This window comes from Carassius gibelio, chromosome B12, assembly GCF_023724105.1.
Source record: "Carassius gibelio isolate Cgi1373 ecotype wild population from Czech Republic chromosome B12, carGib1.2-hapl.c, whole genome shotgun sequence".
In the NCBI taxonomy this organism is placed as follows: domain Eukaryota; kingdom Metazoa; phylum Chordata; class Actinopteri; order Cypriniformes; family Cyprinidae; genus Carassius; species Carassius gibelio.
The window spans coordinates 20,631,043-20,649,543 of record NC_068407.1 but is presented as its reverse complement, the minus strand read 5'-3'; the positions used below and the strand labels follow the sequence as shown (position 1 = coordinate 20,649,543).

Genomic DNA, 18,501 nt, shown 5'->3' with positions numbered 1-18,501 from the left:
AACAGTTTGAGAACGTTATTATAACTGATAATAATAATAATAGTAATAATGTTATTTTTATTATAACATTTGTACAATAAATAGTTAATAACAATAAAAATAATAAATAACAGTAAACTGTAGTTTCACTAGCTTTTATATTAATTATAATTTAAAAGCAATTATTAAACAGTTGTTTTATTAGCTTTAGTAATTATAATCATTAAAAAGCAATTATAAAACTATACATTTTTTACTTTATTAATTTATTAATAATAATAATTATTATTATTATTAAAACAATTAGGGAGCAATTCTACTAGATTTGATGTTGATAATAATAATAATAATAATAATAATAATAATAATAATAATAATAATAATAATGATAATAATTAGAAACCAGTTTTATTAGCTTTAATATTCATATTAATAAAAAAAACAATATTTGTACCTTTACTGCTACTAATACTAATACTAATAATTTACAAACCTAAAAAAAAAATTAAACACCAAATTGTGCTTGTATTTGTGAGAGACAAGGTGTGATTGTGAGATTCATGCCGATGCTGTGACAAAAGCAGAATAGGTAATTGATTTAAACGTCTGAGTGAAGATCATCAGATCTTTCCAGGATCAGCCAATCACCAGACTCTGTGTCCAGGGACGTGCTCTCGTCCCTTTCCTCCCTCTTTAGCCCTAAAAGCTGCTTTATTATGCACAGAAACAGGCTGAAGCGCTGCGTTCTGATCTCTATGCAGCGCTGAATCTCTTCTGCTGATCTTTCAGCTCAAACGACTGAAGAAAGAGCTGATCACACGTGTGCTGGAGGACGTAAGGGAATATGAAGAACAGTGGAAATCAAGAGGATGTTGTGTTTAATGAGCTTGTTAGAACATGAGTCTGAGGGTGCGACCCACACCGGGTCAAACTACAAGAAGCGTTTTCAAAAGATGCCAACATGCGGGAAATTTCTGCTTTCAGTGCAGCGGCGAAACACATAAAAGACCTGTTCAAGCACAAACTTCCAAGGCTGTCGAAACCGAATCACCTTGGTCACACTTTGACTGCTTTTCAGAGACGGCCGTGGCACAGAATCATGGGAAGATTCTTGCTGAAATGCTTTTTTTTTTATTATACGAAGTTAAAATAAAATGTGAATCTTTGCAGGACTAGCTTCCAGCTTGTTGTATCACGGGTCAGTGGTTTTCAGTATTACACAGAAACACAAAAGCATCCGAACACTGAAACGCTTTTATATAACAGACCCCTTTTAACTCTCGTAACACATTTGGATCCTTTCTGACCTGGAATAAATATAAAAATATCTAAAACTTCTTAGTTTCTAGTAAGGGAAGGAATCTTTGGCCCTGAAGATAAAACTATTTTGCATTTACATAGATTTTTTTACAGTGATTTGTAAAGAGATGTAACCATTTAAAAAAAATGTTTCGTGTGTGCAAAGAGGGGTTAACTTTAGGTGTATATTTTTAGGTATACACTTTAAAGACTGTTTTGTTGATAAATATGATTTATCAATTATTAAGTCAAACAGAATACATGTATGGAAGGTTGTTTTTATCTTGAAAAAGAAAATAATGATTTTTTTTTATAACACAATTCTAATTTTTAGTTATTTTATATTCCACAATTCTGACTTTTTTCTTCTAATTGCAAGTTTATATTTCAGAATTTGTTCACACTTTATTCTAAGGTCTAATTCGCGCTATTAACCAAGCATTAACTACTTTTTACTTTTTTTGTGTGTGTCAATTTTTTCTCACAGTTGTGAATTTATATCTAACAATTTTGTCTTTTTTTCTCAGAATTGTGAGTTTATGTCCAACAATTATATTTATATATATATATTTATTTTTATTTTTTTTTAAATAACCTTCCTATTACAAATTGTCTCACAGTTCTGACTTTTGTGAGTTTATATCATGCAATTCTGAGAAAAAAAGTGACAATTGTTTAATTGTTTTTAATCAGAGCGAGAAAAATGCTTCCATGAGTCTCAGTATAAATAGCTGTAGTAAAAATTTTCGCTCAGTAAAAATAGCTGTATTAAAAAAAGGAAAGAAATGTATACAGGAATTTCATTTCTTTTACAGCAGATTTCCATGTCATATCCTAAACAGACTGCACACACGTCACAATATCTTCACCCAGCTCATAAGTCTCTGTCTGCTTCAGAGGACGCAGGGTTTAAGACTGAGACGCCGGCTTTATCTTTGGCTCTGACAGGAAGTCGGTTTTGAACACACTGTCTGTCTGACGAATGACACAGGATTATTTCAATCTGCAGAAGAGAGATCCAGAAAGTACACAGCATATGTGAGCAGAAGCGTCTGGGTTTGGCTCACATGTGCAGAAACAGACACACGTTAAACACCGCAAGCGCTTGAGCCACAGCTCTGCCGCTCGTTTCTTTAGCACACATTAAACATCCATCAGTCTCTCGCTGATGAAGTCCATTCATTCCTGCGCTGATAAAAGACACGTCACACTGAACAAAGACTGCTAGAGAACCTAATACTCTCATTTGCAATGATGTACTAAATCCAATCTTCCTAAATGAGGACATTAAATAGCACTTTATTTTACCGCAAATCAAGTTTTCTTGAATAAAAAACTCACTTTTTTAGTTTTGCATGACTATTTCCAACCTTCTTTCTGAATTAAACTCAGTTTTTTCCTGCTATACCTTTTCAAAGGGAATTGTAATTTTTTAAACAAAAAATATATTGATTTATATGTTTTATATAACATAAACAGATAATATTCACTAATTTTATTTTTTATTTTTAGTAAATTTCACAATTACAAAGAAACAGCAAGCAATTAAGTATTCAAGAAACTTTTTAAACTAAAAAACATATTTCACAGCTTAATAATATACTATAATACTATACTATACTGCAGTACTATAATAACTATAACTTCTCAAACCTTATAAACAGTAACTTAAATAACACTCGTACTCTTTTTGCCACTGTTGAGAGACTGACAAACCCCCCAAGTCAGATTCCCAGTGATATGCTCTCAGACAGCAAATGCAATGAGTTTGCTTCCTTCTTTTCTGAGAAGATCATCAATATCAGGAAGGCGACATCCTCAAGTAATGCAGAGGTCAGACTGATTCAGCCACAAAATCAAAAAGATAATATGTCTATTTTTGAAACAACTGATAGCAAAATTTCTGGAAGACATAGTGCAGCACCTAAAATCGTCGACCTGCTATCTTCACACTTCCCACATCTTTTTTCAAAAGTGTGCTTAACTGCTTAGAAGCAGATCTTTTAGAAGTAGTGAACGCCTCACTTCTCTCTGGGACATTTCCAAACTCCCTAAAAACTGCAGTTGTAAAGCCCCTCCTGAAAAAGAGCAATCTTGATAACACCATTTTGAGCAATTTTAGACCAATATCTAATCTTCCTTTTATAGGCAAAATTATAGAAAGGGTAGTTTTTAATCAGCTGAACAAATACTTAAACTCAAATGGATACCTGGACAATTCTAATCTGGAATTAATTAAGATAATAAATGATATTCGCTTAAATTGTGACTCTGGCAAAATATCGGTGCTGGTATTGCTAGATCTCAGTGCTGCGTTTGACACTGTCGATCATAACATACTTCTACAGAGACTGGAAAACTGGGTCGGGCTTTCTGGGATGGTACTCAAATGGTTCAGATCATACTTAGAAGGGAGAGCCTAGGACGTCCATGACATGTGGAGTCCCACAAGGCTCAATTCTAGCACCGCTCTTGTTTAGCCTGTATATGCTCCCACTAAGTCAAATAATGAGAAAGAACCGAATTGCCTACCACAGCTATGCTGATGATACCCAGATTTACCTAGCCTTATCTCCAAATGACTACAGCCCCATTAACTCCCTCTGCCAATGCATTGATGAAATTAATAGTTGGATGTGCCAGAACTATCTTCAGTTAAATAAGGAAGTCATTGCATTTGGAAACAAAGATGAAGTTTTCAAGGTGAATGCATACCTTGACTCTAGGGGTCAAACAACTAAAAATCAAGTCAGGAAAATCAAGTTTTTTTTAAGATAAAAGTCAGAAATTTCTAAATTTAATCATGCAATTTTGAGAAAAGTCTGTATATATAAACTGTCAGTTTTGAAAAAAAAAGTCAAAATTCTTTTGCCTAGATAAATTGCAAGAGGTCATCTTAAAATTGTGGGATTTAAAGTCAAATTATAGTTGAAGTCAATAATGAGACTATAATGCACAATTGTGAGATCTCACTTTTCAATTCTGAGAAGAAAATTGTGCATTGCATGATATAAAGTCAGAATTGAGAGATATAAACTGTCAATTGCGGGAAATAAAAAGATTTAAGTTGCAATTACTTTTTTAAATATTTTATTCTGTAGCAGAAATAAAACAAACAAACAAAAACGGAACTTTGAGATATTAATTCAGAACTGCAGAAAGTCATAATTCTGAGATAAAAATCGTAATTTACATTTACATTTATTCATTTAGCAGACGCTTTTATCCAAACCGACTTACAGATGAAGAGAGAGGAAGCAATCAAAATCAACAAAAAGAGCAATGATATATAAGTGCTATAACAAGTCTCAGTTAGCTTAACACAGTACACATAGCATGGGATTTTAACTAATATAATGAATAAAAAGAAAACAGATAGAATAGAAAAAGAATAGAGCGACCAAGTTTTTTTAAGAATAGAATTAGAATTGTGAGTGTTAAAGTTAGAGGGTCAAATAAAGATGGAAGAGATGTGGACTCAGGACTCAGGACTCGGCTGCTGGGATTGAGTTGGGAAGGTCATTCCACCAGATGGGAACATTTCATTTAAAACTCCGTAAAAGTGACTTTGTGCTTCTTTGGGATGAACAATCAAGCGACGTTCACTTGCAGAACGCAAGCTTCTAGAAGCACAGAAGTCTGAAGTAATGATTTCAGTTAAATGGGTGCAGAGCAAGTGGTGGTTTTGTAGGCAGACATCAATTTCATCCATGTCAGAATCCAGCTTCCATAAACAGTGGTAGCCAAATAAAAATCAGCTTTTTATTTTGAGTCACACTGCCTCATAAATCTAATAAAATCTCCTAATGGTTGAATTTCTATTCAAGTTTACAAGGTAGAAGAAACACCGGCTTTACAAGATGTCTACACAGGTGCTGGTGATAAAAAAGACACACACACACACACACGGGAACCCTCCATCTGGGCTCGTCCTGTAGAGAGATCCTCTAGCCCTCATTAGCTCCAATAAAGATCAACAGCACTGCTATCAGACTCAATGCTAGGACATTCTCTCTCCGTCCGCTGGAAAACCTTCAAAGTTTCACTGACGGATGGAAAACAAAAACTAAAAAACTGTGTGGTTAAGAAGTTATTAGGCATTGCTGTCTGAAGTGATTTCTTCACATGCATCAAACCCAGCTGAAGCCAAGGCCTGTGTCAGATCCGACTAAACGTTGGAGTCGCTCTGATCCATTCTGCTTTAGAGAGAAGGACAGAACACATTCAGTGACCGAACAGGACGCTCCACAGCTCTGACACCTGGGAGTGAACCACCGTTAAAGATGGAAACATGTTTTGGTGTACTGTCGACTAATTGGTATTAATTACTTCTTTTTAGTTACTGTATCAGGACCTAAAAAATAAAACTTTAAAGTAAAAGAAACATTTCTGTTCTTTCCATTTCCACTTTGTGACAAACAGATGTAAACCTGGAGAAAATATCCCAGAATGAGAGCTGTGTGTTCTCTGTGTGAATAAGCAGATGATCCTCCGTATTGTTCCTCCAGGTGATTCTGTCCAATCGCCAAAGGCAGTTTGCTGACATGCTGAACTGCTTCTGGAGCTGGAGGACTGATAACAGAATGATTTACTGTCTAAACAACACTTTAGCAATACTTAATGAGCATTTATCCATCTCTAGGCTTTGCAAAAATCATAATCAAAAGCCAAGAGCACATCTAAAATAAATAGTTTTGTGGTTATGGTGCTGAAATGTTTACTGAATGTCTGCTAGACTCAAGGGCAGAGCACAGATCTGCTGCAAATAAACACTGCAGGGATTCATTCGACTATAACACGGCACAAACCAAAACACTGTACGCCAATCAATGGCATGCATCAGCAAAACCTGATACATTCCAGAAGATCGGAGCCTTTATAGTAAGGCAAGAAGTTCAAAACATATTTCACAGTCCTCTTCATGTCAGTTAATTACGACCTATTACTTGATAAATGTATGAAATTATGGATACTTTTAATTATGCATTTTTATATATGTATGCAGTTATGTGCTTATTTATGTATTTATTTGCTTAAGCATGTAAGAATTTATGTTTTATTTATAATTGTTTAATGCATTTATGTATTCATGTATGCATTTATGAATTCTTAGGCATTTATTGGTGCATTTATTAATGTATGTATGTATGTATGTATTTGTGTAATGTACTTTATGTATTGTATTTATACATGCATTTATAATGTTTTTTTATTATTTATTTTATAAATGCATTTATTGGTGCATCTATGCATGCATTTATGTATGTATGTACATATTTATGCATTTAAGTATTTATTTATGCATTTATGTTTTTTATCTATGCATTTACTGGTGCATTTATTTATTAATAGATTTATGCATTATTGAATGTATTTCATTATTTTTGTATTTATGCATTTATGTATTTATTTATATGCAAAAAGGCTCTGCAATGAAGAGGCCAGTGTAGATAATTGGTCTCCAGCCTGATTCACTATAAGAGCCTCTCTAAACATCAATGAGCCTCTGGTGAAACAACAACATTGTGTGGTTTCAATTAATATTCATTAATTAATAAAATCCTGTTACCCCAAAATATTACATATATATATATTATGAGACATGATTAAATGTACACTCACATGCATTAAAGGTTACAATGAAAATGTTATTGTATTACTTGTATTTACAAATTCAATATGTGACTGAAAATGTGAAATCAAATGAACCGACATGTATACAAACATTAAATTTCTCATGCATGTCTTCTAAAAAGATTTTACTAATAGACAGTATTTCCTTGATTTACTCCATAGTTGTTTGCAAATGCACCAACCATATTCGTTCAGTTTCATATCGCCACAGTGCTTTTTCAATGACAAATCATAGTTTAACATCCTACTCTGCAATAAACACTTACTGAGAATAATAGACAGGGCATGCTATAAAGATATAAACTGAATATAGAAAGTGATTTTGTAATAGGCTTGAGTCAGATGAGAATAAAGACAGGGCAGAAAGTAGTAAGACTCTTTATACAGTCTGCATTATGATGAGTCAAGGTCATTAGTGTGGGTGAAAACAGACAGAAATATCACTATATGTGTAGTATAGAGCTTTGTTTGTGTGCAGGAGTAACTCCATCTCTTCCTATTGATAAGAGAGAGAGAGAGTGTGTGTGTGTGCGTGTGTGTGTATTGTGTGCTCGGGGTCCTCTATGAATGCATGATTGTGTGTTTGTGTGTGTGTGTGTGTGTGTGTGTTGTGTGCTCGGGGTCCTCTATGAATGCATGAGTGTGTGTGTGTGTGTGTGTGTGTGTGTGTGTGTGTGTGTGTTGTGTGCTCGGGGTCCTCTATGAATGCATGATTGTGTGTTTGTGTGAGGATTGTGTGTGTATTCCTGCAGCAGCGGATCAATATCCAGTGAAAGAATTCGGAGACGAGGACGTCCAATCTTAGTTCCAGAAGGGAAATAAAAGGACAGTTTCTGCAGTCTGTCAGACAATGACTAGTCTCAAAAGAGAGTTAAAGACTCGCCAACTTAAATAATAGTGGAAATCTACTTCTGCTACATGTATTTCTCATATTCCCTTCATTTCTTTTCATCTTTTACCTCAGGAATGTTTCTAAAGCGGAGAACGCAATGGAGCAGATACAAAATGACAGAAATATTACGGTACAATATGGTAGGAAATTTACAAATTATCTTCTTAATTTCCTAGTGATTTTTTTGCATAAAAGAAAAATCTATAATTTACAATGTTTTTTTGGCTATTTCTAAAAAATATACCCCAGAGACTTAAGACTGATTTTGTGATCCTGGGAAACATATGTGTTGTTGTTATCCAATAAATGTTTTTCAGTTAAAACATCTGACAGCTTTTTATTTACAAATGCAAAACAAACTCACTTGAATGGACTGTCCGATACTTATTTTTTTATAATAAATGCTGTTCTGTTGAACTTTTCTACTCATCTGTGAATCCTGAAAAAGCAAATGTATCGCAGTTTCCACAGAAATATTGCTCAGCACAACTGTTTTCAACACTGATAATAATCAGAAATGTTTCTTGAGCAGTAAATCATCATATTTTCATGATTTCTGAAGATCATGTGACACTGAAGACTGGAGGAATGATGCTGAAAATACAGCGGAGCATCACAGAAATACATTAAATGTTAACACATATTAACATAAAAAACAGTTATTTTAAATTAAAATAATATTTCACTAATTTTAAAGTATTTTTGACCAAATAAATCCATCCTCGGACAGCACAAAAAACTTTTATAAACAATGCACAATTGCTTTTAGTTCATTTAATGCATGCATATGTAGAACTAGATCACTGCATTTCATAATCTGGATTCTCAAGAGTGATTGGTGCAAAGCAAGATTGGATTGCACTGGGTATTTTATGTTTTATGCATCCAGACACAGAGGAAAAAATAGCCTTGTTTTCTCTGCCGATCAGAAAGCACAGCGAGCGTCCTGATGAGTGTAAGCCACGAGACACAAGCCGTGACTCAGGACTCTCAAACGCTGGCAAATGCAATCGAGTGGTGTGAAACCATTTTTTCCAACACCATTCAGATGCAAATAAGGCGCTCTGGCATTTCAGCAGATGTAGCTCAGAAAGTGTCCTACACCTACAGCTCTGCTATAAGTGAGCTTTATGAATACATTGAGCTGGAGAACACACTGGGCTCCTGTGTTCAGATTAAATCAACTAAAGGGCAGGACTTTCACTCATGCAGGACGGACGAGGAATTTCAAAAGAAAAGCTGCACATTGTATCTCTGCTCCAAAACTTATTGAGCTGTATAAACGCTAACGGTCAACATCATTACTGACCAATCTGGACACAGCAAATCTGAACAGCACACAAACGAAGCGTCCAGGAGACCCTAATCACAACTGATGCCAATACAGGTGATGCAATAGTCTAATAAACATAAATATACATGACTCACACACACAGTTTGAATTTAAGTATGCATTATATTTATAATCAGCCTTCTATTTCTATTTATTTTTCTACTAAGTTGGTTTATTAGATTACAATAGGGCCAGAAAGTAAGTCTATGATGACTTAAAATGCAAACTCTGTTGCTACATCACATTATGAGATGTAGAGAAGCATTTATAAAAGATTTGTCAATTTATATGGTGTTATTTTTCAAGCAATGTTCTGGTGAGGTTCTCTCAAGGTTACGAACAAACATTTTTCTAGTAACATTCATTCAAAATGTATCTGCTGTTTAATAACATTCTCAAAATGTTAGAAGAAAAACATCAGGGAATGTTTTTCTGAAACATTTTAATTGGATGCTCATCCAGCTTTTTTAGGGTTATACTAAAAGGTCCCTGTTGTACACTTTTCTGGAGTTCTATTTTAGGTTTTGATTACCTTATGAATATATATTTGTGGTATGATTACCAAAAACCATCTCATTATATTTTCACAGCTCCTTTCTAAGGAGGTCTGCTAAGAACAGGTGGATTTTATAATGTCTAATTAATATTCATGAGCCTATCTTCTGATTGGCCTTCTGATGTTGGGTGCCAGAATCGACGTAATAAAGCCTCAAATTATAAATTTGATCGCATATCTGCTGCTGTAACATTACTAAAATTTAACATACAGCAAACATTCAAAACATTAAACAACAAAAACTTCAAGAATTCAAAAGTGACCGTGTTGCACAAGGAACAAAATAATGTTTTCCTTATCATTTACAAAACTCCCCAAAAAAGCGTATTAAACATTAAACACCTGGACGCTTCAAACTCTAAGGGAACATTCAGAAATAATGTTTTCAATACTTAATAAGAGCATATTTTGTCAGCTGGGGTGAGAGTTTCATTCTCTCTTACATTTACAGTTCTGTTCCTCTATTTCCTTTATGCTCACAAACTGACAGCCAAAATTATTTTCGGTGATAATCAACAGCGTGCCAAGGATATTATCGATCAATAACGAAGATGAACTGACTTTATTACAATCACTTATGTATTTGTCTGACGGTCTATTATACACTGGGAAGATGTGTATGTATTACATGCATTAAAATCCATTTACAATTAACTCCAAGGACAGAAAGAGCACAAATGACACATAAACAGCTTCTGTTTATTACACGTTCAGTTGTAATATTACTATCCTGCATGTTTTGTCAGTGCAATGCAATAAAGTCGCAGAGATCTGTCAGACTGCACATTACGGCAGCGCATGTTTTATTAATACTTCATGTCCATTTATTTGAGAAAGTCATGTAAAATGCAAAAGAATGTACAGTTAGCTGATCGTTAACACAAATTAAGCCAATTTCTCCACTCCAAGTAAATGTCCTGGGTGTTTATTTTGTAGGAATGACCATCTGACGGCATATTTTATAGTAACTTTGGTATGCAAGAAGTGAATTTGCACAATTTCTGGACAAGTAGGAATTCTGTCAGTAACTTTTAGCTCGATTCAAAGACAATGAAACGGATGGTAGGTCTAAAGCATTGCATCCGGCAGTCAGTGTGAGAGGATAACGGGGATTACAGATGAAACGGCTCAATTACAGCACAAAGTCTCTCCTCTGTATCACTGTTTACAGAGCACAGCCTCACAAATGCTGCTTCTGCAAATCCGACAAGCGTATTACTGCTTCAAACAATGGCAAGCTGGAGTTATGGGACTAGAGATGTAGACAGGAGCATTTGGGAAACCTGTCTGCAGTGAAATCAAAGTAAAGGCATACTAATGTGTTATGAATATTCATATGTTACTGAATATTCTATATTTACTTCTGTTATTGAATATTCTGTACTGAATATGTATCTGTTACTGAATATTATATATAAGTATTATTATTTATTTTGGTTGTTGATGTTTAACTGTAGATTGGTTGGAAGTAATTTGTTCTGTTAAATGTGGTGTCTGTGTGTTAAGCAGCCGTGACAATATAATTTCCTGCAAAGGATCAATAAAGTATCAACAAACAAACAAAGGCATTAACCCTCATAATGCATTCGGGTCCATTTTGACCCGGAAGAGATGCATGTAAAATAAAAAAATACATATTCTTTAAAATAATAATACATTATTTTTATTAAGGGAAGAAAACTTTGTAAATGCCTTAAGACATTCAAAGTACACATTTATTTTACACATTTAGTTGTGGACATGTTTGGGTCATTTTGACCCGGGTATGTATGAAGTACTGTAAGGTTTAAAAAGTAATTTTGATCTATGAAGTTATATTAGTCCCAAAAACATGTTAATAAACATGTATATGCATAATACTGAGAAATCATTGAGGCATGATAAACTGATTACTTTTTACATCTGAAAGTGAAAGTTTAAAATTAATAAATCTATTTTGTTGTAGTAATTAGTTTGTTTTGATGTTGGTTTGTTAAAAACATTTTGGTTTCAGTTATAAATTCATATGATATATTCAAATAAGAATATATATATTATGTGTGTGTTAGTGCTGTCAAACAATTAATCACGATTAATTGAATCTAAAATAAAAGTTTTGTTTGCATAACATCTGTTTTTCTGTGTATTTATTATGTATTTATAAATACACACATGCATGTATATATTTCATAAACATATGTTATGTTTATATATTAAATATATTTATTAATAATATAAATTATGTGAATATAAATATAGAAATGTAAATTCAAATAAATATTTTTAAATATATACTTTATGTAAGTGTATTTATACACAGAACACATACATATATTATGCAAACAAAAACTTTTATTTTGTATGTAATTAATCACGATTAATCGTTTCACAGCACTATTATATGTAAAATATTATTTGAATATATCATCATATTAAATTTATATAAACATTTAATCTGAGAATTTCCGTTTAATTTATAACTGAAACCAACATGTTTCTAACAAACCAACATCAAAACAACATAATTACTAATATTTTAAACTTTCACTTTCAGATGAAAAACGTATATATATACAGTATGTATGCGGTTCATGTGTCACTTGAAATACCAGGCAATTTTTTTTATTATTTATTTTTTTTAGGTGCAGTAATACCATGGTAATAACATGTTAACATTAAAAACTGACCTTTTTCCACATTTACTCATCACTGAGAAATTGCTTGTTTAGATACAGTGTGGTTTAAATTGAATTGATTTGTTTTACAAAATCATTTTGATTGAAACAACAACAACTCAATCTAGCATATACATGTAGCTATTTATGTCTGCACAAAAACTTAAAAGCTTATCAAACAGGAATAGATCTGTAAACTCCAGCCTCTCCATCTGATAAAGGGACCCTTTCACACTGAGCAAAGCAGTCCAAACACACAGACACTGTGTCCTGTCCTCTAGATTAGCTCACATAAATGATAAAGTACTGGGTTTGTGAAAAGCTTTCATGGCCTTTGGCTGTACTGAAGTAATGGAAGAGCTGAAATGATGCACAGCGGTCTCAGGATGCCAAATCATTCATCAGTTCATGTCGTCTGTCTGTAGTGCTTTTAAAAATTGTTCTGAAAATAAAAGCCCCGAAGAGCTTCGATAGGTAATGATGGTTTCTTCTTATTGATATAAAAGACACAGAGAGACACGGAAATGGCCTATTTTATTGCCAGATGTAATGTCTTATGGCTTTGCTGCTTCATAGTAGCTAAGCACAAGCCTTTAGTGCTCATAAGGCCAAAGAAAATAAAGACAGAACTAGCTGCCATCATTTCTTTTTATGAACCAATTGATTTTTACTTAAATGAGTCTTACTGGACCTGACACAACAGAGGATTGCATTGAAAAAAGTTATAAAGCTGATCAAAATGCATTCATTTATATCCATGAATCCATGTATATTTTGTATTACCCAATACAACAGAGCATTGCATTGGAATGATAAATGACTATGAATTCTAAAGCTTAGAGAAATGTATGCATTTATATGCATTCATGCATGGTTTGGCTACAATGCAATGCATTGAAATAATAAACAACTATGAATTCTAAGGCTGATTAAAAAAATGCATGCATTTACACTACCGGAATATTTTGATAACACCAGTATAATTAGACATTTTTAAGTTTTTTTTTTTTTATGTTTTAATGTTAAAGTCTCTTATGCTAACCAAGCCTGAACTTATTTGGCTAAAATTTAGTGCTGTCAATTCGATTAATCGCATCTGAAATAGAAGTTTTTGTTCACATAATATATGTGTGTGTACTTAGTACTTTGTATTCATTATGTATATATAAATATACACACACATGCATGCATATATTTAAGAAAATATGCTATGTTTATATAGTAAATATTTGTATATATAATATAAATTATATTAAAATAAATATATACATGTAAATACTTTAGTTTTTTATAGACATAATAAATATACACCATAGACACACATATATAATGTGAAAAAAGTTTCTTTTGAATGCGATTAATCACGATTAATCGCCATTAATCACGATTAATCGCCATTAATCATTTGACAGCACTATTAAAAATGCAGTAAAAATAAATATAACAATGGTATAATATTAAAACAATATAACCTTTCAACTTCCACACTTTTGAGGGTTTATTAGTGTAAATGAATTAGAGCATTTATATTTAATATTCTCTACTCACTCTGAAGTCTATACCGACTGTTGAGATGAAGCTCCCCGCAAGAAACGCTCCATCTTTAAAGCGAACCAGCAGACAGCTTTTCCCCACCCCAGAGTCACCAACCAGCATTACCTGGAGAGAAAGACATGTGAAAGATGGAGCAGAACACACAATCTATCCCAGCATCTCTCTTCTCGTCTTCCTGCCTCATCTTCATTCTATTAGGAGACAAACAACCCTCTCATCTTTCCATCAGCGCGTCAATCAAACTAGGTCTCATTCCCTGCAGCGCTTAGAAAGACTCTTTCAAGGCCGTAAAGATTAAAGGCAGGAATATCAGAGTGGGTTTGCTTGAGAAGAGATGAGATTAGAACAAAACTACATACTTAGTACACCAAACCAGTGATTTTCCCAAAAGGAAGCAGAACTATTCCAGTCAACAAAACAATCATAAAAAAAAATCTTGTTTCCTTTTAGTTTAACTTGATGTATTAAAACAACTACTGTACAAAAGCTGCATGTAAACTTTGACCCTTTATATATTAAAGCTTTATAAAATACTGAGCAAATTATTATTTACAGGAAAAAATGCCATTCAGTGTTACAATAGGTTGTATACGGAAAATTTCAGGCATATTTGGAACAAGAATCATTAGATAATGATAGATAACTTTCAATTCAGTATAATTTAGTCACTCATTCTTTTATATATTTTAAGTTAACTATGCTGTTTAATTTTTTTACATTAATAAATTTAAATTATATTTTGACATTTAATTTTTTACCAAAGTTATTTGAAACACTAAAGCAAACACTCTCCTTGCATTTAACATGAGCTCCGTGTAGATAAAAACACTTCTTTAAATTGAATCTAATGCAGACACCAGGATGGGACAATTGTAATAAAACTCTGATAGCAATGACACTAAAATTACACTTAGTTGAAGTAAATGGATTTTGCTGTATATAAAACTATTTAGACTCAAACTTCACTGCTAAATAAATTCAGAGTTAGGCTTTTCGATTCCCCTCAGACCTGTTAAAACTTGTGATGCACAAACAAGCTCAGGTGTCTCATTAACGGAAGCAGCTACTTGATCATTTTTCACTGACATCAGTGCTTGTTTTTGGTTTAAATAAGAATTGTTTTTGGAACATTTGGTGGCTGAAGAGACTTCCTCCAAATGTAATTAATTAATTGAAATACAGTGGAATATGAACAAAAAGGGAGCACATTTCTGGTTTGGGGTACTTGAGTCTCACTGATGGTTTTGTGGGGTATAAAACTGGTTAGGAAACATTGGTTTAAATGTATGGATCTGCAGGATTAGTTTGGGAAAAGTGGGTAGAGCTCAGCTATTCCTGATCCTTTTCACTGTCCACTGGTGAATGACTGCTGTCAATTCCTGACTGCATTTGATGCTATTTGATGAAAAAGCAATGCATATGATTCATTAAAAAAAAGTTGTGTGAATAATCACCAGATCAAACTGTCTTCCACATCAGAGTCACCTAAACATTTCAGCTTAAACATGCAAAGCTCAGAAGAAGAAGTTGTCAGTGTTGGATGCTAGTAAGTGAGCGTACTTGCGTCAGGCTGGATAACCCAGTTGCTGTGCTCTGGCTTATCTGTATTGACACAGCTGTTCAATTAGAGTCTGCGCTTAACTTCAGTCAAACAGAGCGTATAATTCTAGCCCATATGGGACGGCTTGATAGTATTGCATTGTTTTTAAACACTGCTGTAGCATAAATAAAGGACACAAACTAGTGAATCTGCACACAATCATTTGAGCTATGAAATCAAAATTTTATAAGGCATTTACCATGTTTAGCTGGCAAATATTTACACTCACATATTCACATGTATGGCAAGCCATTTAACATTTTTCCCTTAAAAACAAAAGTAGGCCTATCTATTAAAACATATCATTATTATCTCATTTTAATGTTAGTATGCTAGTTTTTTTTTATTAAGTTATCCAAAAGTAACTTGTGCCTATTCAAAAAAAATTATACTTAGTAGTCTGAAACAAATAGCTGATCACAATGGAATAGTTACAAGGAGTAAGTACAAAAATATAATGGATTAAAATAGAGTTAAGTTACACACAATATCATATATACACAATATCAGACTGAAAGTTTCTTCAAATTCCAATCTACTAAGAGTCATTGAAATTACTTGCATACATACACACACACACACACACACACACACACATATATATATATATATATATATATACACACACACATACTATTACAATTAACAAAGAAATATAATTGCTTGATACTTTTGAAACTTTTGAAATAGTGACTAGCAGAAAGGGAGTAAGTGCTTATATGTAATGAGTATGTAATTGTAACTAGTAACTAGTATTTAATGAATACGTAATTGACTAGATACTATTTGAAATTGGAATAATTAGCATCTTCTGAATGGTTAGTGAAATTCAAATACTAGTAATCACTACAATTACTTTGTAGTAAACATAAAAAATATATATCAACAATTATAATTGAATTGTTAATACTACTGAGCTACTGATTAGTAGAAAGGAAGTACTGACATGTAATGAATCAGAACTAGTAACACATTCAGTAGATACTAGTTAGAACTGGAATGTCAGACTGAATGGTTAGTGAAATTCAAGTAGTGAAAAATATTAGGCTTTTTACCAGTTAAATTGGAAAAGGGAAAAAGTACTCGTATGTAATAAATGGGAACTAGAAAGAAACTAGATAAATGCTAGTTAGAATTTGAATAATAAGCATATTTTTAATGTTTAGTGATATTCAAGTATTTAAATAGCTTACTAATAGTTATTTTAAAATATACATACTATTATCAGTTACAACCGAATTGGTTAAATAACTGATTAAGAAAAAAGAGGGATAAAGAGAATAAAAGAGAAATAAAGAGAACAAGTAGGCTACTCGTATGTAATGAATGACAAACAGGTGACAAACTGAATAGAAAGGAATTAGGATTCGAATAATAAGCATCTTCTCAATAGATAGTGAAATTCAAATATACTATTAGTCACTGAAATTACAAACTGGTAAGTATAAAAACTACCCATCACTCCTCTAGTCACTACTACTGTAGTACATTTTTATTTATTCTTTTACATTATTACATAAAGCCATTATCAATTACAATGGAACAGTTACTTGATTCAATTTAGATAGGGACTAGTAAAAAGGGAATAAATAAGTAGTATTTAAGTAGTAATGATTAATTGATTAGATACTAGTTGGACTTGGAATAATTAGAATCTTTCATGTTGTCACTGAAATTATACACACAAACACACACAAAACGCTAGTAATAAAAACCCGTAATAAATGTATAAGCGGCTTGCCATACTGCACTGGGCTCGCGTTGAACAAAGCGGCTGCTCGTGTACCTTGAAGGCGATGTCGTAGAATTCTCCGCTGTTGCTGAGAGAGGATCTGCTGGGATGCACCACTCCGTTAGACAGGGTCGGGACTTTCTTACCCTTCTCTTTATCGCTGCTCGGAGATGAGCTCGGTGTATTTGAACTCCCCTTCCCTTTGACACCTTTCTTCCTCGACATTATGCTTTTTTATTCCCAGTGCGAATGAATGTACGACGAGTAATTAATGAGCAGCGAAACGCGCGCTCTGTGCACTCCACTTCTCCCGTTGACTATGTCTTAGTACGCGTGAATGAACTTTTCATCGATTAGCGCGCGCATGACTTCAGGGTTCCGTCAGATAAAGAGCGCGAGCAGCGCACCTGCTTCTGTTCTTCGCGATGCCGCTCCGTTTAACGCAACTGGTCCGACAATTTGTAGTTTTTTCTTCTAAGAGAAAGCGTCTCTGGTGCCTGCCTGTGAAACTGCTCCGTCAGTGTGAAGAGAAAATGCACCTCACTCCTCTAGTAGTGCACGCGCAATCAGTGAAAGTGATGGCCACGCGCACAGAGCGCATCCTCACTCTCCACTTGTTGGAATACAGAGGCGCAGTCAGGATTGAACGCACATCAGGATTAGTTTGGGTTAAGATGACTTGACAATTAATTTACTCGAAGTTAAACTAAAAATTAAAACCTTAATGCAGTCATTTTGGTATGGAAGGCTAATAAATAAATAAATGAAAAGGGAGTTGTGACTCTGTCTCTCTCTCTCTCATTACTCTGAGAAAATAACTCAAATGTATAACAAAAACATAGCTGTGAAATAAAAGGTTGATTAAAAAAAAATGAGTTATCATGCAATTCCGATTTTTTTCCCCCATACGGAATAAAAAAGTTATAAGTATACAGTATAAAAAATTGAGATAAAAAGTCATAATTGTGTGAAGAAAAAAAAGATTGCGAAGTAAAAAGCCTTAACTGTGAGATGTTAAACAATAATTTAAAAAAACACAGTAAAAATGTCTAATTATACTGGTATTATTAAAATATTTCGATAGTGTAAATGCATGCATTTTTTTAATCAGCCTTAGAATTCATAGTTGTTTACAAATTGTGAGATAAAAAGTCATTAGTAACTTTATTTCATACTTTTGGATACAATCTTGTCAAATGCATTACTGCAAATGTAAACAACAACAAAAAATTTATATTCTTCAGATTGAGCTCAAAGTCATATTAATA

At 33.2% G+C, this 18,501-nt stretch overlaps 1 protein-coding gene across 1 annotated transcript in view; it reads right to left on the bottom strand.

Moving 5' to 3' along the window:
* Positions 1 to 18,006, bottom strand: part of LOC127969479 (ras-related protein Rab-26) — a 71,089-nt gene extending 53,083 nt beyond the window's left edge. Inside the window, exons 1-2 of the mRNA XM_052571481.1 lie at positions 17,288 to 18,006; positions 13,896 to 14,006 (exon numbers count right to left, since the gene is read on the bottom strand). Of these exons, the coding sequence (XP_052427441.1) occupies positions 13,896 to 14,006; positions 17,288 to 17,458 (282 nt within the window). The 5' untranslated portion in view covers positions 17,459 to 18,006. The remainder of the gene's footprint in view (positions 1 to 13,895; positions 14,007 to 17,287) is intronic.
* Between the last annotated feature and the right edge of the window lie 495 nt (positions 18,007 to 18,501).